We start from the raw sequence: 13,623 nt of genomic DNA, 5'->3' as shown, positions 1-13,623 counted from the left end.
CAGTGTTTCTTTTGTTTTACCAATGACTGCCGAGTGCATAAAGAACTCTTCCTATGTTCTCTAGGAAATGTTTGCTACACTGTAAAACTTGAAATATATTAAAATATTAACTTATTTACATAGCTCAAGAAATACCTCTGTAGTTATATTTGCCAAAATGCAAACTTTCTAAAGGTGTGCCCATGAGTTATAATTTCTCATTCTTCACCGAGCATAAATGTCCATAGCGGTCCAGATCTACCCTTATACTCATTATCTTATTTATTTTGTGTACAAATCCGATGAGGGATGTCATCTAAGTCTTTAAGCCAAAACTCAAATTTGACCCCAATGACTTCAAATACAGTTGTCTTTCCAGGGTTTCCTAATGCCTTGTGTGCTTCTGTATTTTTTTTTTTTTTTTTCCAGAAAGACCCAGTGAGCTCTCTAGAAAATTTAGAGGAAAAGAAGTTCCCTGGAGAGGCCTCCATACCAAGCCCTAAACCCAAGCTCCACGCAAGAGATCTCAAGAAAGAACTAATCACGTAAGTCATCTGGAATGGCTTACTCTGTGGTTCTAGAACGGAGACGCCAATTTAAAACCTTGAGTAGTAAATAACGCCTTGGCTTATGGAGCTGACTTTGCAAATGTTTTAGGGCAGTTTCAACCAGTTGGTAGTTAAATGTTCTGTATATACCTAGACCTATGCTCAGAACTAAGAGGATTATGAAAAAAATGTACCTGACATGATCTCAGGCTAAGAGAATTAAAAGTCTAATCGACTGAAAAACAAAACATGTAAAACAATTAGAAATGTTTATGTTCTGATCAGAAGATCTTAATCTAACACCCACTGACCTCAGAGGAGCCAAGTCAGGGCTTCAGGGAGTCTACAGACTCACAAAACTTACTGCAGAGTGTTATTTGGGAAGGGGGTTCATGGTTTTCGTCACATTCTCAAGGGGTTCTGTGACTCAGAAGTTGAAAGGACAGGGCAGGAAGTACTAGTCAAGCTGCAGTGGGTTCTGAGACAGGCCCGGTCGTCCGGAGCAGGAGGCCCCAAGCTGAGCCCCAGGACCAGGTGACCTGGAGAGAGAGAGAGAGAGAGAGCAGGACGAGGGCCCTGAGAAGATGGCCAGGTTTCGCGTGAGCAAGCCACAGGGTGTTTGAGCAGAAAAGTGCACTAGGGCTGGGGTATCCTAGGAAGAGCAGTGTGCAGAATTCTTCAGAGGCCGGGTGCGCGTGGGGACCGTCTGGGGTCAGGAAGATCATCTGAAATGTTGACTAGAGATGCAGACGTGAGATCGTGAGGTGTGGCCTGGGAGATGGGGCCTCCAGGGAAGATGTATAAAAGGAAGGGGACAGAGTGCCCGTCCCAGAATTCGAGGGCACACATCCTGCTGGGACCTGACAGGGAAAAAGAAGCCCACAAAGAATAAAGACCTGGGGCCGAGGAGAAGGAGGTGGAGGAGGAAGAGGAAAGTGATGGTCATGGGAGCTGAGAGCTCAGAAAACTCCCACCCGGGCCTTTGATGGTTTCAGATGCCACAGCAAGTTCAAAGAGGTTAAAGCAGAAAAGGCAGGACAAACCCCAGGAGAGTGGGTCTCGGGAATAAGGGAGGCCAGCCAGCGGGGGGACGCGCGGCGGGAACGGGGGGCAGGGGACAGAGATGGGTGCGAGGGACGTGCCACCAAATGACGCAGGGACATAAACTCGGACTGTGGCCTGAGCCCAGCTCGCACACCCTTATTCCTTCTTCACCCCGAGGATCTCTGACCGGGGGCTGTTGGAGTTTAGAGTGTGGCTCGCACAGCTTGCTTATGGATGTGAGTTCACCTGGGCCGTCGCCAGGACACAGGCCGTCCTGGCCTCCTTCCTCCTCATCTGCCGGTCACCACTGTGCGGGGGGACATGGAGACATCAGGGTGGACATTGAGGGAGGGAGGGGGACAGGGAGAGGGAGGGCTTTCAGGCAAAAGCAAGGAGGGAACCGTGGCTTTGGGGCATTTATATCCTCAGCAGATAGCGTAGTCCCGGCGGGGTGGTTGCCGGGAGTGAGTGAGTGAGTGACATGCAGGAAAAGCTTTTCCATAGGAAAGTGATTAAACATTCATGTATATTCTTACCCAAGTACATTTAAAGCTGCCAGTTAATGAGAGTTTCTAGCAAAGAGGTACGCTTGCACTTAGGCCCTGGCATCTGTACCCTCTCTTCTGAATCCCCCAGCATAAAAGTACGTTTACCTTTTTCTACTAAACTAGATTAAGCACCCTCTCCTGAGCAGAATGCTCCGCTCACCGATCTCTGCGGGGCCGCCCTCCCCTCCCTCAGCTCTTCCCCCACGTGTCACCCACCCGAGAGGCCGTCCCGGCTGCTGTGGTCCCCCCTTCCCAGCCCTGCTGCGCCGCCCCCTTTCCCAGGAGGGCAGGCTGTTCCTGCCACTGAGGTTGCTGCTTCCACGTCCCCGCGCACGTCCCTGGTACCACTGCACTGCCGCTCGTTTCCCCAGTGACAGGGACACACCTCAGACGCTGCACAGGCCCTGCACACAGAAGCTGTCGATCAGAAGACCCCGGTCCAGCATCAGTCTGTCCTGTCCACACTCGAGTGGTTTTTTTTTTTTTAACATCTTTATTGGAGTATAATTGCTTTACAATGCTGTGTTAGTTTCTGCTGTATAACAAAGTGAATCAGCTAGACATATACATATATCCCCATATGCCCTCCCTCTTGCATCTCCCTCCCACCCTCCCTATCCCACCCCTCTAGGTGGTCACAAAGCACCGAGCTGATCTCCCTGTGCTATGCGGCTGCTTCCCACTAGCTATCTATTTTACATTTGGTAGCGTATATGTGTCCATGCCACTCTCTCACTTCGTCCCAGCTTCCCCTTCCCCCTCCCCGTGTCCTGAAGTCCATTCTCTACGTCTGCGTCTTTATTCCTGTCCTGCCCCTAGGTTCTTCAGAACCACTTTTTTTTTAGGTTCCATATATATGTGTTAGCACACGGTATTTGTTTTTCTCTCTCTGACTTACTTCACTCTGTATGACAGCCGCTAGGTCCATCCACCTCACTACAGATAACTCAATTTCGTTTCTTTTTATGGTCGAGTGATTTTTAAATAAACAGATATGTTGCATTCCTTAAGGATTTCGTGGGCAGACATTGCTGCCTCGAGCATGATGTTCTCTTAGGAGGTTAACGTTTCCTGATGAGGTAGGGCCCACGTACCAGAGCTGCACGTCACCAAGCACTGCGCCCTCTGGGAGGTGACCTGGAGCAGCCGTGTCAAGGCTGCCATGGGCCTGCTAGTCAAGTTTCTAAAATCTTTGTATGGATGTTGTTTCTGCATATTATCTCAAATATCTTCCAAAAGGGCCAATGTTTATCCTTTGAAGGTAGATTTCGGAAATTTCCAGAGTCGTTCCAAGCTAAATGAAATGTAAAAAACTGGTAATTAACCTGCATCACCATTTTGGACAGAAAAATGAAGTGTGATTATTTTGTAATGGGCGCTTCTCATTGGTGCAAAGAGAAAGGGCTTCAAAAAGATGGTGAACAATTTTTGGAATATAATCATGAATTCCTAGGAAATTGACTCTCTAGAGGCCTCGTGGTTTTCCACTCATTTCAGCACAGGGGAGCGCTTGGGTGGGTACCACGTACTTCTACACACCTGTGTCACACACTGGTTCTGTAAACGTCTCACTGCTTTACAGTTTCACCCTGTCCTTATTATGCTTTGTTTTATGTTTCTAACAGATAAGTGCACCTTAGTTGCTTACCAGAAACTGTTTGGCTAAAATAGGACTTTTTGATGTCATTGATCAACATGAATTTGCTTAGAGTTTGAGCGCCACTTACTGAGGGAACTAGCTAGTTTCCTTTCTCTAAGTTGTGATACTTTCATCTGCAAATCTTCCCAGAATATATCACCCAACTGGGATCTGCAAATGTTATTGTACAAGATTTCTCATTGAAGATCTGTAAATTAAGCCAGCCGTCAGCATCCAAAACAGGATCTTTTCCCACTACATCGCCCCCTTCAATCTTGGCTTTATTCCTTGACCTCTTTATACCATAAAGCTGAAACAAAATAGCCACTATTTAAATGCACACTTTATCATTATACTTCCTAAGTAATTTATGACTGTCTGGTTTAAAAAATCATTGGCACTTTGCCTCTCCTGGCGGTATTAATAGGAATAATTTTAAAATAGAAATGAAATTTAAAGTAGAATAAAATAAATGCAAAGCTATTTTGGCACACCAGGTGGCGATGTATTTCCAAAGTAGGAATTCCCAGGGCACTGTACCCCATCTCTCACGCTCTGAATATTCCAGCTGTGTAATTATCAGAAAAGATTGTTTCTCTGTTTAGCGGGTGAATGGCACTTGCAAGATAACTCAGCTCAGATGTTAGTCATTGTTCTTTTTTTTCTTTACTCGTTTACATATGTTTGTAGCGTCCGCATTTTCCTTCCTGATGTTCCATCTAGGAAAGTGGTGGGCAAAGAGCTGGCTGGCTCAGGTCGGATCAAGCTCTGGAAATCGCGCATCTCTCTGAGAGATGAAGAGGCTCTAACTCCTACAGTTTCTTTAGAGTACTTGAGAATGATTGCAAAGTAACTCACAGGGAAAAAAATACTGAGAAGGTGACATTTCAGAAATCTTGGATGTCATCAATCTATCCCCAGATGCCCCTTTAAAGAGGCAGAGTCTGCATCCCACACGTGGGTGAGCCTTCACGTTAGGCAGGGTGCCGAAAACATCAGAAAGCGCGAGTGACGTAGCTGATGTTTCCCCTGATTAGTGGCACTGACACAAAGACCACCGAGTGGGCTGGGGTCACTCCGCTTACCTCACACCAGCAACTTTCAAGCAGCGTCAGAGGGAAATAAGTGGCTGAGAAACCAAGGAATCTGTTAACTCTGGCAGCAAAACTGCTCAGGATAACTATCCACTTTCACTATTTTTAAAACACACATAAGATGCACAGAATGTGACCAGCTCCTGAGATAAATGAAGTGCCCGGGACAGACTCCGGTCTTGGGCAGACAGCCTGGAGAGCGTACTGCTTAGGTGGTTAATTCCTGATTGTCTTTGCTGGGTTCAAAACTTTGGATGAAACTGATCACAAGCTTTATTAACTAAACTTCGTAACTATTTCTGTACTATCAGCAACTTTCCCACCTAAAGTGTCAGCTTACATTTCAGCCATATGTAGTATTTTCAAAGATCTTCCTTTTCAGGTGTTTTCTAACACGTTTATGAAGTTACTATGTTATCTTTTTCTTTAAAAAAAAGTCACAAAAATTCCTTTCTGACATCTGTGATATAATTGGTACCTTAGAGCGGCTATCATGATAAAGCATGGGTTTTTAATATTCATGTTTTATAACTCATATTTTCAAAGAAATAGAACACCACTGACTGTTGCATCACTGTTCTACATCATCTGAATCAGAGAGCTGATGTGGTGCTGGAAACGAATAACTCAGGATCATGCCAGTTTCCTCTTGTCGCGTCTGCTGGTCCTTATATAATCTACATCTTTAGTTCATTAGCTTCTGCACGTCCCATATGTGTTAACCGGTCTTGAAAAGAGAAGCTACCTCATACCCAGTCAGACAGAGCAAGTGCATCCGTGAACGCACCTGACCCTGATCCTGTGTTTTTATTGACCCAGCTGTCCAACGCCAGGATGCGACGGGAGTGGCCACGTCACGGGCAACTATGCGTCTCATCGCAGGTAGCTCCCCACCTTCTCGCTTAGGCGTTCCTCATCTGTCCTCCCTAAGGACTCACCCTCACCCCCTCTAGAAAGATATTATCTGGATCGGGAGTTGGAGACTGAGTTAGTTGGGGTTTTGGTTCGTTTCGTTTTTCAGAAATAAAGCTAAGTCTTCAGTCTTTTTACTATATTGTAAAGAAAGTGTACTTCTCTGGTCAAAAACGGTTTTCTGATCCTATGATCCACGCTACGACCCAGAAGGTAGAGCTCATGTTGGGCTCGGGTCCTGTCTAGCTTTAGGACTCAAGTGAAGCCCAGGTAGGACAGCAGTGACCCCAGCTGTCCTTTTACGCTGCGGGAGGCTTCAGTAAAGGGTTGGAGGGACGGCAGCGCGGAGGCTGTGCTCGGCCCTTCCTCCCACCTGTGTCACCCATGTGATTCGCTCTCCCTCTGGGCAGGACCTTAACCTCTGAGCACCATCCCTCGGGATGCAGAGGGAGGGTCCTCTGGGTCAGTCATCACTGGAGCCGGGGGTCTCGCTGGGCTAAAGCCCCTGGTTTGGTAAATAGCAAACCAGAGGCTGTGACAAGTAGTCAAGGTGCCCAAAGCCCGGTCTGGCTAGAGCAGCGAAGCCGGGTTCAGACTTTTTCCCAAAACCCGTCGGTGGATTGAACGTGTGTTCACCAGCTCAGGCTGCCCCCGAGTCGGGCCTGTGCGTGTCAGCGCGTGTGTCTCTGTTTTTGCTTTCTCCTCCCTCTTCAGTGTTTCTGGATGTCCTTTGGCAGATAAGACTCTGAAATCCCTCATGGCGGCCAACTCTCAGGAACTCAAGTAAGTGTCCGGCCAGGGTTGCCCTAACCAGGGGCAGACGGCACCTAAGTAAATTACGACCACGCGCTCTCTCACCAAAAACTCAAACAACTGAAACCAAATCACTGTAATTTAGTTTAGTTAATGAGCTGGCCTTGGAGGGCTTGTATTTTACGATGTTTTTAAAAGCAATGATGTTGAACACCTACGACACCTTTTCTCTGTTACTTTCAGAACGTGTATACTAATCAGACCTAGGAGGGTACGGCCAGCATTTTCATCTTCTGACTTTAGGAAGACTGCACAGTACTTCACCTTGTGGGCATTTTGAATCATACGACAGCCTTTCACTTTTGGGGGCGACATACAATTCTGGCTCATTTTCACCTTGTCTACAGGATCTCAAAGTCACACGTATATTGACTTTTGTTGACTGATTTTATTTTTCCTACTATTATCTTCTTTTATCCCAAACTTCTCACTTGTTATTTTCATGTGTTGTTATAATACATGTAGACTAATAAAAAGTTATGATCCACTTTTTACCCTTTAAAAATAATATATAAGGCATACATTTAGAAAAGATGAAGAATAACATTAAGCAAAATCAACAAAATGCATTTGCACATAATATTTTAGGAAAAATCAGTGTTACTAAGTCTAGTGATAAAATAATATTTGTGTAAATAGTAGAATTAACACTTGGTGTCTAAATTACAGGTAAAATTTCGGAGAATATATCTTCTTAATATTTTGTTAGTATTTCCATTTTCTAACTTGTTTAAAATTTATCTAAAAATTATCCCAAAAAAAGTTTATGAAACAAGATGTGATATTAAACAGGTATAAAAATTCAGAATTTTAGTACCATGAAGAGTAAAAACAACTCTAAAATATACAAAGTGAGTGTACAATTGATTGTGTCAGTGTAGATTCTAGAAATCATTTTATTGGCTACCGTTTTTCTAGATTGAAATGTAAGGATGTGAAGTGGAGACTTATTAGCCGATTGAAAGGAGAGAAGAGCTAGGCATACTCACTCAGTCTTACTCAATTGCTCTGAACTTCTATATTGCCGTATCTTAAAAATAGCTATCAGTTCTCCTAAGTATTTTCTCTAAACATTATTTCTAGAAAAAAATGTGGATAATACATTGAAAACATGTAGATTGAGTGGTTCTGTAGCAACGTTCAGTACTTACCTGCTTTATACAGCCACCTAATAAGTAACATCTTTGTGGCTTTTTCTGTACAAAAAGAAAAGGGGACATTTCATTGACCTCTTGTTTGGATATTCAGGGAGAATTTCAAAACAAGGTTTTTTTGGCATAGACTTTTCCAGAATTGCAATATGCTAGTAAACCACTATTTTACTAAAAGTATTAATAGCATCTGAGCCTTTCCTACAGTATAGAGTACATATTAAATCTCTAAATGTTTGATTAGAGAATCATTGCAGGGTTCTCTGGTTAGCTCGAAGAGATGTATGCAGATTTCATATTTCCTTCAAGAAAAGCATTCAGTCCCTATGTTCCGCCTCAAGGTTGTATATGAAAGAATTTCTGTGAAAGTTCAGTGGGTTAGAGTTTAAGAAAAGGAATAGTGTTCACATTCTTCTTTGGATTATTATCTTTCTCAAACTCTTGTTTTAGTAGAAATCTGAACCCGGGTGGGCATACAAGTGAAATAATAACAATGACCTTGCCTACAAGAACTTTCAGGAAAGCAAACATTTTATGACAGCCTCTGCGTTTTTTTTTTTTTTTTAATAAATTTATTTATTTATTTATTTTATTTATACTTTTGGCTGAGTTGGGTCTTTGTTGCTGCGCATGGACTTTCTCTAGTTGCGGCGAGCGGGGGCTACTCTTCGTTGCGGTGCGTGGGCTTCTCATTGCGGTGGCCTCTCTTTGCAGAGCACGGGCTCTAGGCACGCGGGCTTCAGTAGTTGTGGCATGCGGGCTCAGTAGTTGTGGCTCGTGGGCTCTAGAGCGCAGACTCAGTAGTTGTGGCTCGCAGGCTCAGTAGTTGTGGCACAGGGGCTCTAGAGCACAGGCTCAGTATTTGTGGCTCACAGGCTCAGTAGTTGTGGCTCATGGGCTCAGTAGTTGTGGCTCGTGGGCTCTAGAGCGCAGGCCCAGTAGTTGTGGCACACAGGCTTAGTTGCCCCGTGGCACGTGGGATCTTCCCAGACCAGGGATCGAACCCGTGTCCCCTGCATTGGCAGGCAGACTCTTAACCACTGTGCCACCAGGGAAGCCCACCTCTGCGTTTTTATTAGTATCTGGCATTTTTTAAGGCAACAAAAGAGTGAGAATCTCTGTATATTTTTGCATTCAAGTGTATTTTAAACCCTGCTCCTAATTAGCATTCTAAGTAGAATTGGAATCTCCTTCCGCCTTCACTCCCCTGACTCCAAATTTAATGGTTGATTGTCGGTCAGAGTTATTGGTAGAGTTCCCACAAGACCTTTTAAGGTGGACCATGAGGCAGAGAGATCAGGTGCAAATGTCCTAGGTTGTTTGGCAGTTGCATTAATCCACCAGGTCTCTGGCTGTCCCATCCACCACCGTCGTCCATCTGAATGTAAGGGATTATTATCATGGTGGTGGAGCAAATCAAAGGAAATTAATTACACACAGAAACAATTTGGAAACTCTTTCTTCTTAAGCAAAAGATAAGAACTTTGCATGATGTAGACAGAAGCCCAGCAGTAAGTTGTGGGTCGAATTTCAGATTCCTTCCAAAATAAGGTTTAACAACAGGGACCTATTGTGTAGCACAGGGAACTATACTCAATACTTGTAATAACCCATAAGGGAAAAGAATCTGAAAAATTTTATGTATATATATATATATATGTGTATATATATATATATATATATATGGGTATATACATAAATATATATATATATATATATATATATATATATATATATATATATAAAACTGAATCACTCTGCTATACACCTGAAACTAACACAACATTGGAAATCAACTACACTTCAATTAAAAAAATAAGGCTTAAAAAGAAGGAAAAAAAGAATGCAGGATACCAATGAATACAGTGTCTTCCAAACATTGGACAGTAGTTAACACATCTTAACATTTCCTTTAAAAATGGATTCTTAGGGCTTCGCTGATGGCGCAGTGATTAAGAATCCACCTGCCAGTGCAGGGGACACGGGTTCGAGCCCTGGTCCGGGAAGATCCCACAGGCCGCGGGGCAACTAAGCCCGTGCGCCACAACTGCTGAGCTTGCGCTCTAGAGCCCGCAAGGCACAACTACTGAGCCCACGAGCCACAACTACTGAGCCCACGTGCCACAACTACTGAAGCCCGTGTGCCTAGAGCCCGTGCCACCGCAATGAGAAGCCCACGCACCGCAACGAAGAGTAGACCCCGCTCGCCACAACGAGAGAAAGCCCCTGCGCGCAACGGAGACCCAACACAGCCAAAAATAAATAAATTAAAAACAAATAAATTTACTTAAAAAAAAAGGATTCTTAGCCAAAAGCCAGTTCTGTACAAGCAAGAAGAGTCCCACAAATCAGCTCATCCTGTTTGGCTGCTTGGCTCTGTGTGATGTGTCGTGACCCCCTAGCCACTTCCACGCGGCCCCAGCTCCGCGCTCGTGTCTTCCAGGTGTCCCACTCCAGGCTGTGACGGTTCGGGGCACGTGACGGGAAACTATGCCTCCCACCGAAGGTAAGACTGGCCCCACGGCCGAGATGGAAATCAGAGCGGTGGCAGCCGCGCCCATGAGATCACATGCTTCTGTTTTGTTCTTTGTTGGGTCCGTATTTCAGCCTATCCGGCTGCCCTCGTGCCAGGAAAGGTGGTGTCAAGGTGACCCCTACGAAGGAAGAAAAAGAAGACCCTGAACTCAAGTAAGTGTGACGGCTGAGGTGGCAGCATCAGGGCAGAGGCCACTTGTGGGACAAACGGGGGGACTCCGGTTGGGAGGCAACTGCGTGTCCTGTTCATCACGAGGCCCTGGGAGCAGCACAGAGAGCTCAGGGGCTGCAGAACACCTCCCCCTCCCCAGAGGTGCTCACACGGTTCTCTGATGGTGCGAAGGAAAGAAGGACTTCATCCTTTCCCAGCGGCTTTAAAGGAAAGCAGCCTCGTGGACATGCCCTAGTGTGACACCCATGGCTGCGGGCTCCCCTGAAACTTAAGCCGCAATTTTATCTAAGGTGAATTCCCTCCTCTGAGAAATATGCTTCAGGTCTTGGGTGACAGATGCAGATACAGGTGCAAAAATGTACAGAGGCTTGCTCGACAACGTGCAATATTTAGACATTTGGAAACCAGAACTCCCGTTCTCTGAGCCATGGACTCTGTGATGAGGGGGAGCCAGTTGACATGTTAGACCGTTGGTCTTTGTTTGGAGGCAACGTAACCCGTAACAAAGGGCTTCCCTGGTTGTTTCTGGAGCTGAGAAGTGTGGCCACAAACTTGACTCCACTCCTTCTAAACTGGTGGCAAGTCCCCTGAGCTCTAGAAGTCGTTCTCCGCCCCTCTAAAATGGGGTAACAGCGTCTCTGCCCACCAGGTGAGCAGTGAGGGTCTCATGAGATAATGCATGACAGTTGCTTAGCTGGGAGCCTGAGGCCCATCATTACTGCCAGTACTGCTGTCTCCCTGGCTGGAAGGCATCTGGTAGACGCTGTCGTTTCCCCACTTGCCCCCTGTGTGGTCTGCTCTCACCACCACCTTCTCGTTCGCTCGCCTCAGTGCTTCACCTGGCTTATCTCGTCTCTCCCAGCTGCTAACGACCGTGCTGTGTCTCTCCAGATGCCCTGTGATCGGGTGTGACGGCCAAGGTCACATATCAGGTAAATACACATCCCACCGCACGGCTTCTGGCTGTCCCCTGGCTGCCAAGAGACAGAAGGAGAACCCTCTCAATGGGGCCCCCCTCTCCTGGAAGCTGAACAAACAGGAACTTCCCCACTGCCCGCTGCCCGGCTGCAATGGGCTGGGCCACGTGAACAACGTGTTTGTCACCCACAGGAGGTAAGCTTTGCTTCTTAATGTGTGGTTGCTGTGACTGTTTGTCACCTGGATTGTCCGGGGGAGGGGAGAGACCCCCTCAAGGTCATTAATCATAGCACCTTAGATGTCCAAGTAATGAGTCTTGCCAGATAGGTATTTGACCAGTTTGAAGGATGGAAAATGTTATTTTCTCTATTTCTGAAATTCACTGCACGATTTTCAACTGCTTTTGAAACTGTGCTTGTGTTTTTTTAATTCTAAAATATTGCTTGTGCTGCTTTTTTTAACGGTGCTGTCAGTGGTTCACTTCAGTTCTAAGTGGTGATAGCTACTCACTGTTGTGTGATCGTAAACGTTCCCTTTACGCGTTTATGTCACGCCCTTCCGCCCGTGAACTGGCTCCATTTCAGACCAAATGGTAGTTATTTTGCAGCTGGGAAGCTGTGAGTCATCCCCAGCGGCCAGAAAGAAAAAGACACAGCGGTTACTAAGTACACAGAGGACAAGAGAGATTTAGAAAACCCTTTCTAGCTTCACAAGGACTCAGTTCCTTTATCATTGAGTGGCATGTATCTCAACCAGGCACTTTGTCGGGAGCACTGATCTTAGACCAGGCTTTTGTCCACATTCTACATCAAGGAGAGGAGCTAGCAGAATTCCCTGGCGGTCCAGTGGTTAGGACTCCACGCTTTCACTGCCAAGGGTGCAGATTCGATCCCTGGTCAGGGAACTAAGATCCCACAAGCCAAGCGGCATGGCCAAAAAAAAAAAAAAAAAAAAAAAAAAATAAGGAGCGGAGCTAGAAGGTTCACTGCACACGTCTCTGGTCGTGGGGCCGTGGTGCACGATGCAGATTTAAGATCTAACAAAGCTTTGTGAGTCCTGACGCTCTGCTTATGGGCAGGATGCCAACAGAGCAAAGCTGGTTCCGTTTTCGAGGTGCACGTCGACGGTGTCAGGAAATGAAGTTTTCCAAGAGCCACACCTGCTTACGGAGAAAACCCCATCTCTTTAGGTGGTTTATTTTTTGACGGTTCTCGGATGCCTGATCTCGTTCACAATAGTGCACGTTGTTTTCTTCTGGGTCTGTACCATCGTTTCCTGTTCAGGAAGGACAGTCACAAATCAAGTGAGCCTCGTAGCCGCACAGCAGCGGTGCTTTCTCACCACGGACCCTGTAACATCCTTGTTGACATCGATAATGAAATATTAATGCTGGGCTGTGGCGAGTGCATCCCTCAGTTAGAACAACAGATTTCTCTTGAAAAATCCGGGAGTGGTTTTACATGATGACACCAGGCCTGGTGAGGATGTGGGGCCGCAGGGACCCTCAGAGCTGTAAGTGGAAGAGGAATTGGTAGAACCATGTCAGGAAGCTGATGCCTCAGATGTAAGCGAGCAGGTGGGGGTGCCCTGCTGTCCAGCCGCCGGGCGGCCAGGCTCAGTCCCAGAGGCTCTCCTGCACCCGGAGATGGAGACGGACGTGTGCCAGGAGGTCGGCTTCCCGGCTCCAGGCTGGGGACCGCCTGCCCGCCGCCTCGGCCCCTGCAGCGCAGGGCACAGGAGTGGTTCCACCTGCAGGGCCTTGGATCCGTGTGGATGTAAAGGCACCGCGGGCGGATTTGGAGCAGGTGCTGAGTGGGACAGAGTGCTGAGGGATACGTGTGTGGTGTGATTCTGTCCCACAAAGTGAAAAACCGTGTAGCAAAATCACGTTTTAAAAAACTAGGTAATTTTTCATCTGCAGTTGGAGTTAATGGCTGTCTCTGGGGGACAGGAGACAGCAGTTGCTACGGGGCAGGTGAAGCTTCAAAGCGCGTTCTGTGTTTGAAGGTAAATTCAAGGTGTGCCCCTCAAGGGAATTCTTTCAACTGCAAATACACGTTGTATGTATCTGTGTACATACTATTTATTTCATAATAAGAAAAGGATATTATGAGTTCAAAAATATAGGCTGCAGTATTAATGCAGATACATTATTTTCTAGGAGAAGAAAAACAGTTAAGAATTTAGACAAATGAATAATTCAGATTTCACTGTTTTTCACTCTTGCTACTCAAAGGATTTAAGAGCCCAAATTTAACCTGGGGTATCCT

The 13,623-nt window shown here is 46.0% G+C and overlaps 1 protein-coding gene across 1 annotated transcript in view; it reads left to right on the top strand.

Annotated features, from left to right (window-relative positions):
* Positions 1-13,623, top strand: part of ST18 (ST18 C2H2C-type zinc finger transcription factor) — a 64,132-nt gene that overhangs the window by 39,617 nt on the left and 10,892 nt on the right. Inside the window, exons 11-16 of the mRNA XM_068526279.1 lie at positions 409-524; positions 5,672-5,734; positions 6,479-6,547; positions 10,172-10,234; positions 10,336-10,416; positions 11,327-11,548. Coding sequence (XP_068382380.1) covers positions 409-524; positions 5,672-5,734; positions 6,479-6,547; positions 10,172-10,234; positions 10,336-10,416; positions 11,327-11,548 — 614 coding nt within the window. The remainder of the gene's footprint in view (positions 1-408; positions 525-5,671; positions 5,735-6,478; positions 6,548-10,171; positions 10,235-10,335; positions 10,417-11,326; positions 11,549-13,623) is intronic.

The sequence above is a fragment of the Eschrichtius robustus genome, chromosome 17, assembly GCF_028021215.1.
Source record: "Eschrichtius robustus isolate mEscRob2 chromosome 17, mEscRob2.pri, whole genome shotgun sequence".
Taxonomy (NCBI): Eukaryota; Metazoa; Chordata; class Mammalia; order Artiodactyla; family Eschrichtiidae; genus Eschrichtius; species Eschrichtius robustus.
This window is presented reverse-complemented; position numbering and strand designations above follow the sequence as displayed.